Source organism: Chlorocebus sabaeus, chromosome 18 (assembly GCF_047675955.1).
Source record: "Chlorocebus sabaeus isolate Y175 chromosome 18, mChlSab1.0.hap1, whole genome shotgun sequence".
Taxonomy (NCBI): domain Eukaryota; kingdom Metazoa; phylum Chordata; class Mammalia; order Primates; family Cercopithecidae; genus Chlorocebus; species Chlorocebus sabaeus.
Genome location: NC_132921.1, coordinates 24,896,462 through 24,917,615, shown reverse-complemented (window position 1 = coordinate 24,917,615; position 21,154 = coordinate 24,896,462). Strand labels below are relative to the sequence as shown.

General features: G+C 38.7%; 1 protein-coding gene across 13 annotated transcripts in view; it reads right to left on the bottom strand.

Moving 5' to 3' along the window:
• The window catches only part of TCF4 (transcription factor 4), a 366,252-nt gene extending 350,850 nt beyond the window's left edge, over window positions 1-15,402 (bottom strand). For 2 of the 13 annotated variants that reach the window (XM_008014004.3, XM_073006280.1), the window contains exons 1-3: window positions 14,902-15,402; window positions 12,621-12,712; window positions 10,892-10,964 (exon numbers count right to left, since the gene is read on the bottom strand). In XM_008014004.3, the coding sequence (XP_008012195.3) occupies window positions 10,892-10,964; window positions 12,621-12,692 (145 nt within the window). In that variant the 5' untranslated portion in view covers window positions 12,693-12,712; window positions 14,902-15,402. Of the gene's footprint in view, window positions 1-10,891; window positions 10,965-11,419; window positions 11,440-11,583; window positions 11,722-12,620; window positions 12,713-13,627; window positions 13,849-14,901 lie in introns of those variants that run through there. The other 11 variants (XM_008014000.3, XM_008013999.3, XM_037987918.2 and 8 more) reach the window with 9 other exon arrangements.
• Window positions 15,403-21,154: the final 5,752 nt, after the last annotated feature.

Below are 21,154 nucleotides of genomic sequence, written 5' to 3'. Positions count from 1 at the left end.
TATATATATACAGATTTTAGGATTTCTGTTTCAGTTAGAAATGTGAAGTCCGCACTTGGTTATATTTGAAAAGTGTCTTTGGAAAAACTCTACTTGCATATTTCAAGTTATTTTATTTTATTTTACTTTATTTTATTTTAGAGACAGAGTCTTGCTCTGTTGCCCATACTGGAGTGCAGTGGCGCAATTTCGGCTCACCACAAACTTCGCCTCCTGGGTTCAAGCCATTCTCCTGCCTCAGCCTCCCGACTAGCTGAGATTACAGGTGTCTGCCACCACGCCCAGCTAATTTTTGTATTTTTAGTAGAGATGGGTTTTCTATTAAATAATGAAATCATGTTGGCCAGGCTGGTCTCAAACTCCTGACTTCAAATGATCCGCCTGCCTCGGCCTCCCAAAGTGCTGCGATTACAGGCATGAGCCACCCCGCCTGGCTAACACCATTTATTTTAAAAGTACCTTATTTGAATTATTGTAGAACTTTTATTTAACAACTGCAACATCATGTCCCAATGCCGAAGCTGAAATTTGTTGTTCTTTGTAGCACCATAATTTCTAGCACTGTAACTTGTATCTTGGCTCTCAAAAAAAAAACTTTTACTGATTGAATGAATGAATGAATGAATGAACGAATGAATGTGCAAGTAAGTAAATTAAAGGTAATAATTCCTAAAAATTCTATCATTACTCCAGTGAAATACACTCACACTGAAAAAATAATAACATGGCATGCATTCATACGCTTTCACTTTTCTGAAGCTTTCCACTTCCTTTAAACAATCAAGCCTCAAATAGTTATGAACTATCTCTCATCTTATTCAACTCTAGCAAAATTACTAAGGATTAAAGTGTAGAATTCCCTTACAAGTGGGACACTACAAATGTACACCCCATATAAAAGAGAAATCATTCCAAATGAGCCGGAAAAAGAATAATATGATGTTAATAAAATCACAGGAAAATTAGATGTCAGAAGAAAATTAATCTTGCAGTTAGAAGTAACTAGATTGAAGAATCACAGTGGCCATAAGGGAACAGAAAAGCATTCAATGGTTTGGGGCATCAGTTAGTGGACAACGATGTCCAAGAGGGCACAGAACAAAGAAAAATTATTCAAACAAGCATTAAAACTGACGTCGTTTTATCTCTTTTCAAACTGACAAACTGGGTTATGTATGAAATTGTATAGTCAACCTGGAAATATTATTACCACCTGCTTACCAAAGCTTTGAGTTTCAGGTTGCAGGGTTGCAAAATATTTCCAATATAAATCCCTTACTTTTTGAAAAGTGAAGACAAAGGTTGAGGAATTCATAGGTTCTTAACTGTAATCTTTTACAAGAGTCTAGAATATCTTCTTTGTCATAAAAAAAATTTTTTTTACTCTATACCAAACACAGTTATTCATTAATAAATTCTTCCTAAGTCAATTATCAACTACCATTTGAATTTTTGGCTTCACTATGGAAATTAGACACACATGCTACATTAAAATACTTGCAGGTCACAGAGAGAAAGATACTTCAATCTCAACAATATTTGGGGGAAGGGATGGTATACATATACACACACACATGTATTTTTCCATTTGTGATGTACTTCTGGTCAGTTTCATTCAAAGGTATACCTGGCCACTCCACAATGTTTTTACAAATATTACATTAGTTTTTGCTAAGATCACAATATCTCCAGAAAAGTTTTAAACACATTTCTCAATATATAATATGGCAACAATAACTATCACATTTCCCTTCCAGCTTTTGACCAAACAATGTGACACTGGTCATGGTGATGCCAGTGATGATAATAAAAATTATAATGATGAATTTTTGCAATCGCAAAATGTTTTAAATACAGCAGTATTCCTTTTTTTAAAAATGTGAAAACCCCTCTTGAATTGTACTGGTGAGTTTCGATTTTGTTTAGTTTTAAGATGCAGCCTTTAAGATCCTACCACTTCCTCAATATGAAACAGCTACTTACCAGCAAACATTGCAAAAGAATCTAGATTTCCAGAATTGGGCTACATGAACAATTTTCTCCAAAGCAGCCTCATTTGGCTCAAGAAAGTTTCCATTGCTGAGTGACATAGTAGGAAGAATTTTGGGAACTGGGGACACAAAAACTTCGATTTCCACCCCGATACTACCATTAAAAACATATACTTTTGGATGGAACTGGATTATAATCTGTAACACCCCCCAATGAAATGCAAACTCAGTAAAGAAAATAAACAGCAACCAAGACAGGAGTTTTTGCCAGGAAATCATCCCATGTGTCTAGACCAGAGCTGACTCCACTGCAGAGCCAAGAAACTTCTCTCTGGGAGATCTCTTTAATCTACTCTTTCCAGTTTCTTTCATCTGTGCTTGGTTTGCAGTGATCCTGATATGCATGCTCAGTCTCACTACCTACTTGTCAAAATTCTACCATTCCTTCAAGGATTAGAATTGAGTTTTCCTTGAACCCTTCGTTATTAATTTCACCATGAAAGAAGTAAGTTTTCATTTCTCTAAACTCCCACATTATTGTGTCTTCTCAATGCTAGATGTTAATTACATTCTTACTTTTCTATTTTCTCCTGTTAGAAGAAGTTTGTCCAACCCACAGCCTAACACAAATTCGTAAACTTTCTTAAAACATGAGGGTGTTTTGCAAATTTTTTTTCAGCTCATCAACTATCATTAGTGTATTTTTTGTGTGTCCCAAGACAATTCTTCTTCTTCCAATGTAGCCCAGGGAAGCCAAAAGATTGGACACTCCTGTGTTAAGAGTATATGCCCTCTGAGAGAAGATGTCTCTTCCATAAAGCCCTCTATGCCCTCTAATTGCTAATGTGGAGATATGAGCATAGCAGGTACTAAAAAATATATTAGATGTATGCATTAGATGATCCATCAATCAGAATTAGACTAGATAGATAAAAAGCTGGCTAGCTAGACACAAACAACATCCCATCTCCATTCCCAGCATATTAAAACCCGAGGGACAAACTGAAGCTATGCTACCAGTCTCTAGATAATAACATAAATAAAGATGCTTTTCTAACCATTCATTATCAATTTTTACTCATCTTAAGTGAATATAAAAGCAATTACTGACAAGGTATGCCAATTTGCATGTTTTTTATGGCTTGCTCTTTAGCATTTTACACCCTGTACGAAAACCTGATTGTCCAGAGTTTCAATAAGCTGCATAGATGCTAGGTCTTTTTGCACTTTACCAGTTCTGTAAAGACCCCGTACTTAAGTCTTCACGTGGGAAATTTGAGATTAAAAACCTTCCATTTGGATGCCTTGAAATTCAGCTAAGTACCCCCCAAAAGAATGTTTAAATGAATGGAAGATTAAAGCACAGCAGAACATTCTAAGCGGTATCCTGTAATGGGGCTTTGTCACCACCTTCTCTGTTTTTATTGAGCAAGTGGTCTTTTCCCAAGAAGCAGAAAGTTTATATGCCAACCAGCAGTCCAGTTTAACTATTTGAAGTTTAAAATGTCAGAGAAAAAAAGTTTGTAATGGAAATGCTGACAGGCCATGAAGTAAAGAGGCACCAGCAGGTGCTGCTGTAACCCAGGGTCATAATTCAATCAAGCTGGATTTTGACGTCATCTGTTACAGAAAAAAGCCAAATGGTTTATGAACAGCACCAGAACCCCCAAGATTCAATTACAGCCCTGATATTTAATCATGGGTCTTACTTTGTTATTTTTAATAACACAATACATTTTAACAGTTATTTGTCAACTGCCTTGGCCAAATTAGAACACGTGATGACAAGTGGGCTGGATGACAACTTCCATCTTTCACAATCTCAGTTTTTAATAATTTTTTTCAGAAATGGTAGATTATACACGTTTTCCCCTTCTTAAGAAATATACAGTTGGTACCATCGAATTGAGTCCAAGCCTTAATTAAAAGCAGCATGAGGTCTCTGACCAGAGGGTCAGGACATGTGTATTTGTGTCCTATTACAGCCAATAACCAACTGCATGATTTGGGCAAAAGACTTTTAACCCTCCCGAGCCTTTGCTACTTACCTAAAAAATAACAGAGCATCTCTAAAGTATCTTGTAAATGTAAATTTCCATAAAGTATTTACTTGAAAAACAAAACTGTGTCATTACTTTGGGATTCCCTGAGGATTTGAATGCGAACTTTTTATAGCAGAAAAGTTGATGGATTTTGTATTTCAGCTAAAATTACTCGGATCAAAGAGGCATTCTAGCACAGGAGAATTTATAAACTAACATTTTTAGAGGCAATGTCAGCATCAGCAAGTGAACAGGTTCTTCAAAAAGTAACGTACAAATACGGCTGCACAAATACTGCCGCACGTGTGAAGGGGTGTTTGCAAAACAAATCAATAAAGGCACATCCAACAATGGATTGCAGTTAATAAACTACATATAGTAATTACCACCAATGCCAGTCTAGAAAGTCATTCATTAAACGTTAATTGTCACACAAAAGTACAAAAGCATCCATTTGAACAATCAATCGTGTGGCTGCACCTTTAAATAAAATACTTTCTTACAGCCCTGAAATTCATCCACATAAACTGATTTTAAACACACCTCGGTATTTGATATGCTGATTAACTGTGCCCTTATTTATCTTTGAAATGAAAGTAAACATGACAACCTTTTCAACATTTTCACTATTCCTGGAAGTCTAATATAAATATATATATTTAACTATATATAACTTACAAAAAAGTGTTAATCTTCTCCAAAGATTATATTATTATTTCTTTTACATCTCTCTCCTAAGTATTAGGAGAGATAGGGGTCAAAAGTATCCACATAAAACCCAGGCACATACCTTATTCCTAGTCAACTGGCTCACGAATGTACAAAATGGATAGCTCACATATAAGCTAATAAACCTGGTGGTCAGTTGTGAAAATTTTATCCAGAGTAATAACAAACCAGTAACAAAAATAACCTTTTAAAAAGCCTATAACCTATTTTACATTTTCTAATACTTAGCACTATCTAATTAACTTGGAAGAACACCTGGCCATAAAAAATAGCTCATAAAATACAAAAAATAATAATAATAATAATAAAGAAAGGGCAGATTTTTCTGTTCCTACTTAGCTTCATTTTCATGCTATGTCTGTATAAAATCTGACTTATTCAACATACGTATAGATTCTAAAGATTTGGCCAAGAACATTTTGGTTTCAGACTTGTAAACTGAAGAACATTTCAAAACACACCATGTTCCTTATTAGGCAACTTAAGATCTGTTATCTTGGCTTATGGGAACAGATCTAAATAGCATCATAATACTAAACGTTGAAAATCACAGGCCTGGGGCCACCAGGACTCAACTCTATGACTTGGACGAGGTTGCAAACTTCCAATATAAAATGTAGTTTACCATTAGGAGTAAATGTTTGATCTTTAAAGCTTACAAAATTACTTTGTTTATCATAGCAGATGAAAGCAAAAAGGAATAATTTTAAGCTCAAAACAAAACTGTTTATATGACAGTCTTTACTGCTCCATGATTCTAAGCATTTAAGACAGATTCGAGCAATTAACAGCATAAACTTTCATTACATAGTTCTATTATATATGTTTATGTGACTTGGCTGTTCATCTGTTATTTAAGTGATTTCCTCATTACAATAGTAGGGTAAGGATAATTTGCTGATGCTGTCAAAAATGTTAAGCATTTCAGTTTCAACGGTTCTTGGATCCCCACGCTTGTTTAATGCATTTTATTTACTTAAGTCAGTGTCAAATAGAGTACTGCTTCTGCCTTCTGAATTTAGAAAATGTAACATTTTAAGCACATGTCTGGTAACAGACATATCAAATCTTCAAAACTGCTTATTTTAGTGATGCAGACAGAATTTAGGTTATTGTTCTTGAATATTAGGTTTCAAAGATCTAACAACAAACTGCAAAACTTTTTTATATTTAAAGACAAGAGATCCTTATTTTTTACATATTAATACATCAGGCTTGGTTACCTCAAATTCTGAATTGATTAGCTACATAAAAACATGTTTTCACTGGCATCCACGTAGACTATCAACTTACAATAGAATGAAAGCACAACTTTTTAAATATCTACTGTATTTTCTTGGTAAAACTAATAAAGATAGGAGAAAGACATATTTAGTCACATTGAAATCTGTCATAAATTAGAAGGGTAGCTTATTTGGATACAAAGGCAAGAAAAATAATGGGTATGGTTTACATCATTACATTAGGTATGTTTTTTAAAATGCTATCTACCCTACAGATCATGGATAATATTTCATGCCAAACCTCAATATCACATTGTTTGTCTATATAATCTTGAAAAAATGAGCTGTCTGACGTGTGTGTGTGTGTGTGTGTGTGTGTGTGTGTGTGTGTGTGTAGAACTCAGGACTTTGAGCTAGACAAACCTGAGGTTAAAACCTAATTTCATTATTGGCTACCTTAAGATCAAGTTGTTTAACATCTCTCTCAGTTTCCTCAGCTATGAATACAGAATAGTAGTAATCCTTGGATCTCACTAGGTTCTTGTGAGGATTTAAAAAATACAACAGGTATAAGGTACACAGCACACCTCTCCAACACACTGAGAAGCACTATGACATGCTCACCCACACTATTATTTTACGCAGCATCATGCAAAACAGTCACAGGGAAGACCAGGCAAAAGAGAACGATCAATAATCCAAAATTCAGCTCCAAACCTAAAAAAGTTTTCAGAAAGCACAGGCACATACAGAAGCATTTATACGCACAAATATCAGCACACTAATCCTCATGCCCCATTATGTAGTACAAATGACAGAAAGACAGCAGTGAGACCACGATCATTTCCAATAAAGGATTTGCAGGGCCATAGAGAATTAGCAAATACAAACTTGTTTTTTAAAATAACAAATAAAAAAGCACAGTTTGGAACTCCTTATCTTGGGTCTCAAGTTTTCTTTGCCTGTAATAATGAAGGCACTGGGCAACATTTCTAACAGGTTTCTATGCCCAAAATTCTATGATGCTAACATAATGGGTTTAATGCCACTGTACTTCTTTTAACCTGTTAAATTACTCTGCCCTTTACAAAAAGCCACAGCTCCCTTATGAATTATACCATTTATGATCTTAAGGGTGTTTTCACTCACTTATATACACACACACAATATTAAGCAGCTCTCAACAAATACCTTTAAGGGGAAACCAATTTTTTTTTCATGCCATCACTTATGAACTCAAAATAATTCAGGATGTGACCATATGAATTTTCTGTATCATACAAAACTACCCACCGGATTGATTTTTTTCCGCCTCAATTAATTCACTAAATTGGCATATCATTTTTGTGTCATGTGGATATAGGTTAGCTAACTTACATAAATTTCAGGCAATACTTTCCTCTTCCAAAAATGACCCACTACAGAGATGTGGTGTGTTTTATAATGCTGCTCTGGTTCAAACACTCGTTCATGTGACAATCTTTTCACAATACCTGAACACTTCAGTAAAACTAAACAATTACAGGGGAAAAAAGCTCAACTTTTAAACTAAGGGAGAAAGATGTAGTATCTGTCATAGACCTGCAGTAAATACATGTAACAGATGTGACCAGGCCTGATCTAACAAGTTCTTTAGAATACATCATTTTAGTGGCCCAACTTTAAAATGACTTTTTCAAAAGATGCCAAAGCTAGTATGTTTATCTTTTCCTCACAGGAGTCAAAGGTAACCAAATAAACTGCCCTTCTGCTATATCAGAAAATTAAGCCCATACTCATCAATAACTTATAGACTGTTTACATGATTTTCTTTTTTTGGTAACTTAGGCATCCTACTTTTCAATGAGAATAACTTTCCAATCATCCAGGCATGTGGATGCTTTTAGTTTGTTTTAAGATCAATGATATAACGGATATTAAATCCCTTTGTTTAAGTTACCATATAGGTTACAACTATTTCTTAAAAATAATTCCAGAGCCCACCAATTTTCCCTGTTAAGGTCATCGAAGCTCTGAACCATCATGGCTGAATTGTTTTAGTGCTTTCTGCTGAACACCTGCAAACATCAAACAAAAACTGCTAGTCCTTTCCTGGGTTGACAAAAGCCTTTCATGTGAAAAATGCTCCCTGGGAATGTCAGGCTGTAGCTCAGGTTACATTCCATTCTCCCTAGCAGCCTCACCATTTCTTAAGGTGGTAGGAAAAACCATGTTTGTGAAATGAAAGATTAAAGGGAATATGGCCACACTTTATTTTTATTCTCACATTGCAAATCACTATGGAGCATCCTGTATTAATGGAATCAAAAGCTATTGGGAACTCTAAGCATGAATCATTGCCATGCCTCACTTTGAAAAACTATAGCTGATTTTTCAAATAGGAACAGTTTACTTATACTTGAGATCTTTTTCTTCCTAAATCCAAGTTTCAAAGCAACCCATGAAAGGGACATCTGAGTCCACTCAAGACAATGGATATTAACTTGAAGTAAATTCAGAAAATTATTTCTCTCTCCAAAGTTTCCTAGTTGATCCTACCAATTAAAGGGCAAAATGCAGTTTTCATGATTTTTAAAATGTGTTACGCTTTTAAAAAAGATTTAACTCTTTTAAGTGGAAATACAACCTGTTTTCTAATAGCCCTGTGTTCAAATATAGCTTGATAGAAGAAAACGGAACACTCCAATCTGTACCCTATATATTATAATCACCATCATACTACATGAAATTAATACCTTGCATTCTCAATCAGACAGCCAGAATAAAAGACCACTACATTTTTTACCCTTACAAGTAAACATTTGGTACTGAAAACACCACTTCTGGTACAATGTAACTTCAAGTTCCACACCTTCAAAATAATCACTGTGTATGCACTAGAAGTAGTGTAACATAACTTACTAAGAGTGAAGTCTCTCTCCAGGTTTGCAGGCATGAACCTGTGTGTGTGTGTGTGTGTGTGTGTGTGTGTGTGTGTGTGTGTGTGTTTGAGTGAGACTGTCTTAAGAACTGTATAAGTGTTGATACATGATCACTTACCAAAATGCATTAATACATATTCAACTTATGGAGCCTGTACTCTCTATAAACATATAAACGTCACAACAAGAACTTTACTTAAATGTGAACATAGAAAATGGATCAGACATACAGTTGTCTTTTTAAATGTAACACAATCTCATATTTCTAAACACCTTACTTTATTAAATGATATCTAAAGTAACATACTTATTATAAATGCATGTTTTCACAACACTGCAAACTAGTTTTTTAGCACTGACTTTAAAAGTAGTCTATCTCTGTGCCTGACATAAGCTACTTTTAGATTTAAACTGAATACACATTTTTAAGTTAAGACATAAAAAAATACTCTCAAAGATAGTTACAGTTTTGATCTTGTCTAACATGAAAAATTAATTTGCCCACAAAAGATACTTGTCCTTACCTTTACGTCAAACATGCATATTCATATTTTCCATCTTAAAAGTTGCATAGAGGATACCACACAGAAATTTAAAGATATAACACTAATATAAAAACTGTCCCAAGTCCCTAAGTGGAAAACATAACAAGGTCCAGGATAGTAAAACACAAACATATTGTCTGTCAATAGTCCTTTTAATCAATGTGCATCAAAAAACTAAAATAAAAATACAACAGGCATCTCACATTTTTTAAAACAAGTTACAGAGACACAAATTCCCTAAACTTAGGTGGGCAACAGAAGGAGAAGGAACTTATTTGGAAATGAACAACTTTTAAAAGCCATTAGTTTTATAAAAATATAACAATTACACAAATCACATAAGTGACCAAACTTCTTTCGTTGCTACAGCACCAAACGAATATTTAGAGATGTTAAATTATATTCATAGTTGACAGACAATTCCACTGGCATCTCACAGCTAAAAGACGTCAACATTTACCAGTCTGACTTAAGAACAGTACTCGGCCTAATGTACTGTTACATACCATTGCCAGAACTCCTAAAATACTACAGCTGTTTAACAAGCATAAATGGATTTAAGCCTCGGACTTAAAGGACAGCAGGCAACGATGTGTAACTTTTTCTTATTTGAAATTCATTGGATTAAAAAAATACATTTAAAATAAATTTTAAATGTATATTTTCACTCTGCACTTTTAATAAGAGATATTCAAATAGCCCTGTAATAAACCCCTCCTTAGATGCCAGATAATCACTGTGCACACAGATTCCTTTGTGAATAGTGCTATCATCTTTTTTAAGCATCACCCAAAGATCTTTCATTTATAAAACGTAAAAGTCCTTCCAGATTTGCAACTTTAAACACAGTAAAAATTCATTGCACAAGTAAATCATTAGGGAAAAGAAACAGCTAAAGCATCAATAAGGGAATCTTAAATATAAATGAATTCATATTTAGCCTCTAAGATTAGCAAGAGGCTATTTACAGCTATGGTTTACTACATAGCATTCATTTGCAGAATTAAGTGTTCATTTCTTTAAAAGGGTTAATTGTATACAGTACCTAATAAATGATATTATTTACAAGGGATTTTCCCATTTTATGAATGTTAGAGATTTTTCCCCTTATTTTCAAATAGGAAACATTAATTTATTCCCCATGTTAACACTGGTCTTATCTTTAAGTGTTTGATTACAACTGTATTAGAAAATTGCTTTTAAATTAAGTGATGGAATTTTGAGAGAGTTTCCTTGACTTAAAAAAAAAGACCTAATTTTAATTGCACAAGATAACATTTTGTGTAAGATATATCACTGATGGGTAATGCAACAACCACATGATTATAGGCTAAAATTCAATGACTTTTTCAGAACACTTCAACAGAGCCAAAAACATATAATTGAGTAAATAAACAGCCAAAAACATTTAACTTCACACTAAGAAAAGAATTTACATACTTGAGCCAGTAAAATGTCCACTTGCCAAAGAAGTTGGTCCATTTTTCCCACTGCTTACAGGAGGTGAAAACATCTAAAAGAAACAAAGAAATATTACAGTTGAAAATAAGACATTTGTGCCTTCAGAGCTCCTCAAAGATCTTTCATACTGTTACCAAACAGCTTAGAGTTTATGCTAAGGGTTTATTTAGTAAAATACATCACCATCCAACTTAAAACTAAAAGAGAAACAACATTCCAAATCCCACCCCCAGCCCCCATTATCACTCTGTTCTTTCTTTTTCCTCAGGTTCATTAGATGGCCAAGCAGAACTACTACATTTGGAACAAACAGAGTCCCCATAATGCTATCAAGATTCAGGTTGGAGGCCAGCAGCCTCTCTAGAAAAACACTAGTTTCACCAAGGAGAAGAAAAAAGTTGTTTGTTTTATATTGGAAACCTTGGCCATAAACGTGGCAATGTCCATTTCCATCTCGTATAGGATTTGCCTGTCATACGTGAACCCAAATAAAAATAAAAGTGCCACCTGCACTAAATTCTCATTTCGTCTCTAACAGGAGAGCAATTGGAAGCAAGACTCTCTCTCTCTCTCTCACTCTCACTCTCTCTTTCACTCCCTCTCTCTCCAGCATTTATTTCGACCCTAATTGGTTTCCCTCTTCTTCGACGTATCTAGTGGATAATGCACACCTTCCCTGAGTCAGAGCCTGCAAAAAGCAAAGGAACGAATGGAGAAAGTGCAACAAGCAGAAAGGGGGCTGCAAAGCTGCCTGCCTAGGGCTACGTTTCCTGGCAAAACTTCCGAAAGCCATTTCTCCAAAAGAAGGTCTAGAAGAGGAGGAGGAGGAGGAGAAGAAGGAGGAGGAGGAGGAGGAGGAGCAGCAGCAGCAGCAGCAGCAGCAGCAGCAGCAGGAAAGAGCCCCACTTGGAAGGCGGTTTGGATTTTATTTGTGTGTTTTGTGGATTCTTTTTATTTTGCTTTACAAATGCATCTTACACCAAACTCATCTGGCATTAAAAATGAATTCATTCTCCTGACATGTCTGGGACTTGGTTTAGGAAAGGGAAGCAGAGGGATGGAGAAGGACCAAGTACAGCCGTAAAACTCCACAAGTGTGTTAAGTTCCGCTTTGTGCTGATGCCACGACTACGAAATTTACCAAAACAGTCCAAAAGGTTCTAAAGAATGTATGCTCAGCATATCCACACTAGTTTTAAGAATTCTAGGAAAAGATGTAACTAGGAGGTAAGATGTAACTAACAGGTTCTACTAATCCAAAGCATCATCAGCTTAAAACTTTAAAGAGACAACTGGGTCTCCTATTTTCTATTTGCCGTTTCCAAAAACAATAAATAAAAGGAAGAATAGTGTGCAAAGTATAAGTAGTCTCAATGTTCAGACATGGCCAAGTTTTAGGGGTGGTTTACAGTTTTGGGGGTGTCTATTTTTGCTTTCCACTGGGGTGAGATTCCATTATTTGGGGTAATCAGTGGGTCGGGAATTGAAGGCCAGTAATAAAACTCAAAAAAACAAAAAGCCTGAATCTTCCATCACACCCCAAAATTATAGTTAAAAACTTGTCAAAAAGACCTTCATATTTACCAAGGGTTCAGCCAATTAAAAATTATTACTGTCCTTTGGATTCCTACTGGTTTCTAGCTGAAGTGTTTGGGTTTTTGTTTTGTTTTTTTCACAGCTGTTGTTAGTTTCCACCGTTCTTTCTTACCGCACTGAAATCCAGTAAATCACTCAGCTCTTTGTCCGTCCCTAAGGCAGCCATTCGCTGTTGGTGATGCATTTTAGCAAAATCACACAAACCTAGAAACATGGAAATAACCGCAATCAGAAAATCCAGTCCCAATCCTTGGAGAAAACACAATCGGATTTTTGGAGACTGGGGGGTTGGGGGTAGGGACGTGGGGGCGGGTGGGATTAAGGTGGAAAGGAGGAAGGGATGGGAGACTTGTTGTTGGGTTGGGTTTGGTTTTGTTTTTTTAAGATGGAATAGGCAGCAATAGCAAAAAAAAAAAAAAAAAAAAAAAAAAAAAAAAAAAAAAAAAGCGATATTGTCTTTCCAAAGAGACGATCAAACTGGTAACATCCACTGTAAAACCAAATCCGGGAAAGAAAAAAAAAAAAAAAAGCCGCTCTTCAGCGCATCATTTTATGCAACAGGAGGTAGAGCGAGAAATGAATGGATCACAGAGAAAAGAGAAACTACTGAGAACGATCCGGTCTCAACTTTCCCCCCACCCTGCACCCCACCCCCCTCGCACACTCACACTCACACACGCACACGCACACACACTCGCACACACCACTCCCCTCCGCTTTTCAAAGTAGCTATCAAGAAATTAAAGATGAGCGTCTCTGGAGTGAAAACACGTCCAAAGGGGGAGGGGTGGGGTGACAGGGTGGGGGGAGTGGAGTGGAGGGTCGGGTCCTGTAATTGTCCAGCACCCTAATTTGTGAAAGAAAGGGGTTATAAAAATTAAAGTCAGGCCCCTGGCAAAGTCCTCGGTCCCTCCGAGGGGGCATCGCGGGGAGGGGCGGGGGGGCTGGCGGCGAGGGGGAGGGAAGCGGCGGGAGGGGAAGGGGTGTCTCTTCTGGGAGCGCCGGGCGCCGGGAGCCCGCGGCGCGGGAGGCGCAGAGCCGCGTGCGGGGCCGCCAAGCCCGAGCCCCGCGCCGCCGGGCGCCTCCGCCCCGCCGAGCCCCGCCGGCGCCGGTACCTACCGCCCGCGCGCGAGAAGGGGCTCTCCGTGCACCGCCGGCGCCGAGGCGGCGTTCATGTCTAACCGCCGCCGCCACCGCCGCCGCCTGCTCCTGCGCCCGCTCCCGCGCCTGCTGCCTCCCCGCCGCCGCCGCTGCCGCCGCCGCCACTACAGATCCGCAGACACACAGCCAAGATCCCTGACTCTTAACACCAACTCTCTTCTCCGGGGAGGGGAGGGGACGGAGGGAAGGGGGGAGGGGGAAACACGCCGAGGCGCACGGAATTGCAAGTTCAGCAAAGAAATGGGTGGGGGGGCTCCGGCGGGGAGACGCGACTTGCTCCGGGTCGGGCAGGCTAGGATGCATCCCCCTCGCACCCACCCCAAGGGGAAAAAAAAAAAAATCTCAACACCTCCCCCGCCTCGCCAAAAAATACAAACGAAAATTCATCGAGCACCTCATTTTTCCTCAGATCGTCAGTTACAATCTGAAGCCTGAACAGTTCAGTTTTTGCCCGTTGCATCCCTCGGAGGCACTTTGAAATTTATTCGAGTTTACATCCCTTCACTTCTTTCTTTCTCTTACTCTCATTCCCTCTCACTCACACATCCACACACGGCAAAGCAAGTTTATACTAGGCTGCAAATACACGTGATGCAAAAAGACTTTGCCAAGAGGAACAATATTTTTCTTTTTCGTCTATAAATCAAGCCACATTTTCCTGGGGAGATTTTCGTTTCGGTAGTTTTGCGTTGGGGGCGAAATCTGAATTGCACACTTTCTTTCCCCTCCCTTTTAAGTCACAGAATAGTATAACTGCAAACTTCGGGAAAAAAAAAAAAAAAAAAAAGGACAATTTTTGGGGGTGGATGTTGTTTTGTTTTTGCACTTGAGTTCCTAGGCACGCTAAGTCCCTGTTCGCCAACACTGTAAGTTTTTAATTCAACATTTACCATTATAGGCCCTGCATGCTCTTAAAACATACTTTTTCACATCACTTTTTAGGATAAAATTTAAGCTTCATAATTCTATAGTTTTGTAATAACAAGCGTGCTTTATCCGGTATATGCAACATACGCTATTTTAACGTGTGTTTGGGAAAAAAATAACACATTCTACAAACCCTGGTATTGCTAGATGTGCGAGTACATACACAAAATGCATGCACACACTTTTTCCCATTGGCAATTATTTAATAGGTTTTCCCTTTTGTTTTAATAAAACATCGGGATCGACATTTTAAAAATTAAATTCAATTACAAACAGTTTACTCTGACGGCAAATTGAAACGTTACCTTAAATGGCCACAAATATTCTCACAATATTCCAAGGAAAGAGACTTTAAAAAGATAGACAAAAATCTTCTGCAAGTACTTAGTATCTCACATGTGTATCCCCAAAAAGTATTTTAACTGGTACTCAGTCCTGCTCCAGGGATATCCACAGATTACAAGATTATGCACCTGGCTCTGGTTTTTGCATTTTCCACCATAAAACTGCAACAAAATTCCCTCCCCCAAAAAAGAAATCATTAAAAAAAAAATCCAACAACTTTTTCTTATTGTTTATAAAAAACAAAAATCAACACAGGATAGTTATAATTTTTCCTCAAACAAATCTTGTTGGTGATTTTTTTTCTTCTTCTCTCAAGTATTAAACTTGTTCCAAGTTTAGAGGTGTCTCATCATCATCATCCTCCTCCTCATCATCATCACCATGGACTCCCCCGTGGAGTCACATTGATAATAATAGGTTTCCCTGAAAGATACATTGTAATCCATTCACATCCGGGAACTGCGGGCTTATAAAGAGAAGGAGCTGCGGCCGCGGCTGCTCCTCCAGACAATGACTGGGAAGGGGCGGGGCGGGAGCGGGCGACCATAGAGTGGTAAACAGAGCTCCTAGAAAGGCGTCCAAGATGGCGGTGCGCGTCGACCACGCCTCCTCCAGGAGCGGAGGCGGGTGACGGTCCTCGGGTGGGCGTCGCGCGTGGGGCGGCACTGCGGGAGTTTCCGAGGCCGAGGTCGTTCGCAGGCCCCATTTCCCTGCGCTCTTATTCGTGTTGCCGCTTGTTGGCCGTCCTTGCTCTTTGACACAAAAGTGTAGTTTCGGCATAAATTTACAAATTAAACTCCACAGACTTCTGCAGGGAAGTGAGATCCCCCCAGGTCTCCCTCAGGAAGGCTCGGGAAAGACTGGGCCGACCTTCCTCACAGCAAGCCCGACCCTGGGTTCTCCCACTTTGTGGAGCCGGATTTCTCAGGGAGCCTTGGGTGGCATGGGAAAAGGCCTCCGAGCCAAGTTGGTCCTAGGCTGAAAGAGGGATGAACTCCCCCACCCTATCTTCTTACAGGTCCATGGAATTGTGAGGACTTTCTAAGTCTGGAAAGTCTTCACTTGGAGAAGACTTTCATCTGTTGCTTTGTGGACTCAAATGTAGTTTGTACCATTAGCCACGACTGGCTCAACTTCCATTTGTGGCCAAGCAGTTACCTTCTCTAGCCTGTTTTCTGGTCTGTGGAAAGCACATAATGCCCACTTTATGAATTTTATAGTGGATACCGATAAAGATGAAGCCACTGTGAAAGAAACAATTCCTTTCCATGTCTAATTCGTTGCTAAATCAACTGAAACCTCTAACCTAGCCAGTGGAATTTTAAATGGAAATTTCCCTACTCCAGAAAAATAGCTTTTAGTCCTTGCAACAGAAAAGCAAGTAACAATAACGACAGGTAACACATATAATATGTTTACTATGTGCCAAACACTGTTCTTATAATTTCACAAATATTGGTTACTTTAAGCCTAAGAATAACCCTATGGAGTGTGTGTTACTACCCTATTTTGTATATTGGGCAACAGAAGCAAGTAAAATTGGGTAGCTTGACCCAGGGAAGAAGTTTTCTAAGTGGTACAAACTTGCCTAACTGTCACACAACTATATTGAGTGACAGAGTCCACCGTTGAAACCAGTCTGTGATCATAGTCCACATTCAACCATATTCCTATACCATCTGGCAGTGGGAACATCCTAATCTCCATTTTTCTGATAAAAGTTTGTGGCAATAACAGTTCAGATCGATTTTGGGGATCTTTTATTTACATGTAAGTTTTTACGGAACAAGAATAAAGGCATTTATTGGTTGTTTCCTGTACATTCATACATGGTGAAGATTCCTGTCTTCCATCCCCATTCCGTGTTCCCATCTTAGAATCATATCTTACATTTAGACATTACTTTATGCTGCATTATCACAAGCATCATCCCCAATTCTCAGAGTTAACCCCTACAGGCTCTGCTTAGATGATGTAATGAAAAGATTGCAAACGTTGTGTTAGAAGAAATATTCCACTGATTCTACCTCTAGTCATTCTGTGACCTAAGGCCCAATGTCAATGTCTTTTGCTGTAAAATCCAGAGATTAGATTAGATAATCCAATAAAACCCCTTCTAGCTTTTAGGTTTTTAAGATTCCTCATTCCGCTGAATTTCTTTTATTGTTTTGTTTTGTTTTGAGACAGAGTGTCGCTCTTGCTGTCCAGGCTGGAGTGCAATGGCGCAATCTTGGCTCATTGCAACCTCCGTCTCCCAGGTTCAAGCGATTCTCCTGCCTCAGCCTCCCAAGTATCTGGGATTACAGGCATGCGCCACCCCGCTCGGCTAATTTTGTACTTTTAGTAGAGACAGGATTTCTCCATGTTGGTCAGGCTGGTCTGGAACTGCTGACCTCAGGTGATCCACCCACCTCAGCCTCCCAAAGTGCTGGAATTACAGGTGTGAGCCACCGCACCCAGCCACATTCCGCTGAATTTCAAGGGCAATAAATAATCCATCCAGAAACCAGTGATAGGATGAAGTTTGGGATCTAAAGGTATTCGATTGCTAGTCTAGTTGCTTGTTCGTTTTTTGACCCTACAATCAGAAAACGATGGAACCACCCTTCATATTTTAAATTTCAGGGACAAATGTGGGTGTTTTGTCTTCTGTTTTGTTTTGTTTTGTTTTGTTTTTGTTTCTCCTTAATTGTCACAGAATAACTACTTATTCTGTCAGAGAATTGTCAGAGAATAAGTTATACTTAGAAGATTGGAGGCACCTAAGAAAAGGAGAACCAAGACAATCCTGTGAAACTTAAATAAAAAAGGAGGGGTAGTAGGTATGTTTTGGGGTGTCTCTTCAATTTGCAAACTCCCTTGCCTAGGAACCTGTTCATAAATCCTCATATAGAGGTTTGTCTTAGTCAATTCAGACTGGCCAAAATACCATAGACTGGATAACTTCAGCAGCAGACATTTGTTTTTCACACCACTGGAGGCTACAAAGTCTGACATTAGGGTGCCGTCATGGTCAAGTTCTGGGGAGGGCTCTCTTCCTGCCTTGCAAATGATTACCTTCTCACTGAATTCTCACATGGTGGAGAAAGAGCGAGCTTTAGTCTTACTTCCTCTTCTTATGAGAACACTAATGCCATCATGGAGGCTCCCCCTTCATGATCTCAGTTAACCCTAGTTATCTCCCAAAGACTCCATCTCCTAATACTAGCACATTGGGAATTAGGGTTTCAACTGAATTTTGGAGGGGACACAAACATTCAGTTCATAGCAAGGTAGAAGTTGATGAGGGTGTCACATGACTCCTTCTTGCCCCATCCCCACCAGCCCCAGCAGATTGGACCCCAGGAGCGAAAAGAGGAAGAGATTGACCGTAGCCTATGGTGAGTGATGGATCAGGCACATCTTGTAGTCAACAGGCCAGACCTGGTCCCAGCAAGCTAAGCCATGTGAGAGCCATGGTTATAGGGAAACAAGAACCATGAGTAAGCAGAGGAAGCTGCTCTTCAGATAAGAGAGAGCAGTCTTGGGAGTTCCAAGAAAAGCAGACAAACAATTAAGTCCTAGGAAGAAACGCCTAGAGATTATTTCCCAATTACTATGAGGAATGCAGTATCCCCTGTCCATGAGATTGCTAATTCCTACAATGTTCCCCTTCCCCAGGTGAGTTGACCTATGTTTCTGATCCTTACTACTAAAGAACTTCATACAAAAAAAGATTCTTTACCTTTCAACATTGTCAAAACTGTCATTAACATTTTTTTCTAAAGTAGTGACCGCTATTCTAGGGAGTAAACTAAAATAATTTGCTTCACTCCCACATGATAGAGAGCCTATCTGATTCATTGTGCCACCTATAATCAGAACAGCACAGACACGTGTCATTCATTCCCTTTTCTGTCTCTTTGTGACCTTGGGCAAGTTTCACACTATGTCAGATGTAAAAAAAAAAAAAAAAATTTAACTATCTTAAATACCTTACATGACTGATTAAAATCAAATGAGATAATGTAAATGAAAGTGCTTTGTAAATGATAAATTTCTGTCAAATATAAGGCATCATTATTGCATGAGCTGAGTTAATGCCTAAAGATAATGCTTCTTTCACAGTAGTATGGAAGGAGTGGCAAATATTTATACCCCATGGATCCGTAGACAGAAACAAATTATATATTCAAGGGCACTTGGTCTAAAGCCCTCATTTGTAGTTGAGAATGTCAAGGCTCAAGTGGGAAGACTAGGCCAAGGTCATGTCGTTAATGAGCGGCATAGCCAGGCAGCCCTCTGGTAATCCAGAATGCCCTACCATTCTCCTTCAAATTCCATCCAGTTTGTACTCCCTGAGTCCCACCTATGTTAAAATAAACAAGCAAATAAAGCCACAAACAACAACAAAAATTAGCTGTCTGATGCTCTAATGAAATTCATCCAAAGATGCAGCAAGTAATTTTTGAGCATCTACCTTGTGTCAGCAGCCATTCTCTCAGGACCTGAGGCAAAAATGTAGGGGAAAAAAAAAAATCAGAATGAGATAAATGTCAAGGGCAGTCTTGATTGAATGGCTAAGTCACAGTAAGCAAGATACAGCCTGTGGCAAATAGGTAGAAAGGGAAGACTGTCCCAGCATATTTTTAGGTTGATATGTCAAATGGGTATAACCAGCTAGGACCTCAATCTGGAGCCCTACTCACACTGTAAGTCTGAGTCAGAAAGGCAGCTGGCAAGAGGGATGGGGAGAGCTTCAGACAGTTTGTGTGAAAGAAGTCCAGAGATTTATGAGACAGAGTCCTCTACACACCCCGGGGCCTTTGCATATGCTGGTCTCTTAATTCTTTCTGTCACTGTTCACAAGGCTAACTCCATGTCATCCATCCTTCTGGTCTCAACTTAAACATCACCTCCTCCTAACTAGACCTTCCTAACTATTCTGTCTACAGTACGCGCTCGATCGTGTTATTCTCTGCCATAAAATTAGCTCAGGGAATAATGCATTTCCTTTTATGTCGCCCATCATCAGACTGTAGACTCTACAATGCCAGAGTACATGAATCTTGTCCATTCCATGTCTCTACACCTACTGCAGTGCCTGGCACTTATAAAGTATTCAATAACTATTTGTTAAATAAATGAATGAATAATCTGTCTGTACCCTCAAGATGCACACTTTACCCTGAAGAGTACAACTTTTACATGTTTTCAAATCAGTTTTTCTTGGGATTTCACTTTAGCTTGATTTCATTGTTAGTAAATGTTGCTGGAGAGTTTGATTTCCAGCAGGCTACTGACTCCTGTCACTTAAGTTCTAGACCCTAAAGATATAACTACGGTAATTGCCTTACTTTACCAAGCCGTGGGGACAGTGTCTTCATTACTGTTAATACAATACAAGGTGCTGTCATCATACTGCTTAACTATTATAACATTTTGACATTTTACAGAGGAGAAGACTGACGCAGCCACATACGGCAGAGCTGAGATTTAAACATAGGTAGACCATGCTTCTCCTTACAGCTCAGGGACATGTGCCATGGCTTTAGGTCATGGCCAATTGCAGGGAAGATCTGCATGTGCCAGACTTTAAACTTGCAGCACACACAAGGGAAGGCAGGACCACCCAGGTACAGACAAAGTACTCTCTAGCTGACAACCTCATTTCTTCTCTGGATCTCCATTCCTGCCCTAGTCTCCCACTCTGCAAGTCCTCCAAAAAAAAAAATGACAAAACCCTTAAAATAGAACACTCAAACTGCAACAGAGAAAACAGTTTTATGATTAGAAAGAGCCTTCTCTGAGGCTGCCACTAAATCTTTTGAGTCTTATTTAAATTAATGTAACTTCATGGACACTAAGAATGAAAGATTGTCAAAGATGCATTTTTCTCTTTTCCTTTCCCAAACCCCCAAAACACCTAAAAGTAGAAAAAACCAAAATTCTGCCTGGGCAGGATTATGATTCAATTCACTGTCTTTCCTCAACACCTTCTACCATTATTTCTGCATGGGTCCCACTGTGCACAATTATTGGTTTATTATGTTCTCTGTTTTCAGTGCATGTTCCCCCTCTAAAGGTGAAGAGCAGGTCTTTGTATCCTTAAGACCCAACACACTGCATAGTGCATAAGTATTCCTCCAGGAATGACACAGAAAATTAAGCAATTTTGGAAATCAAGTCATACGTAACAGATTGATGTTTAAGATAATAAACCTTCCTTAATAG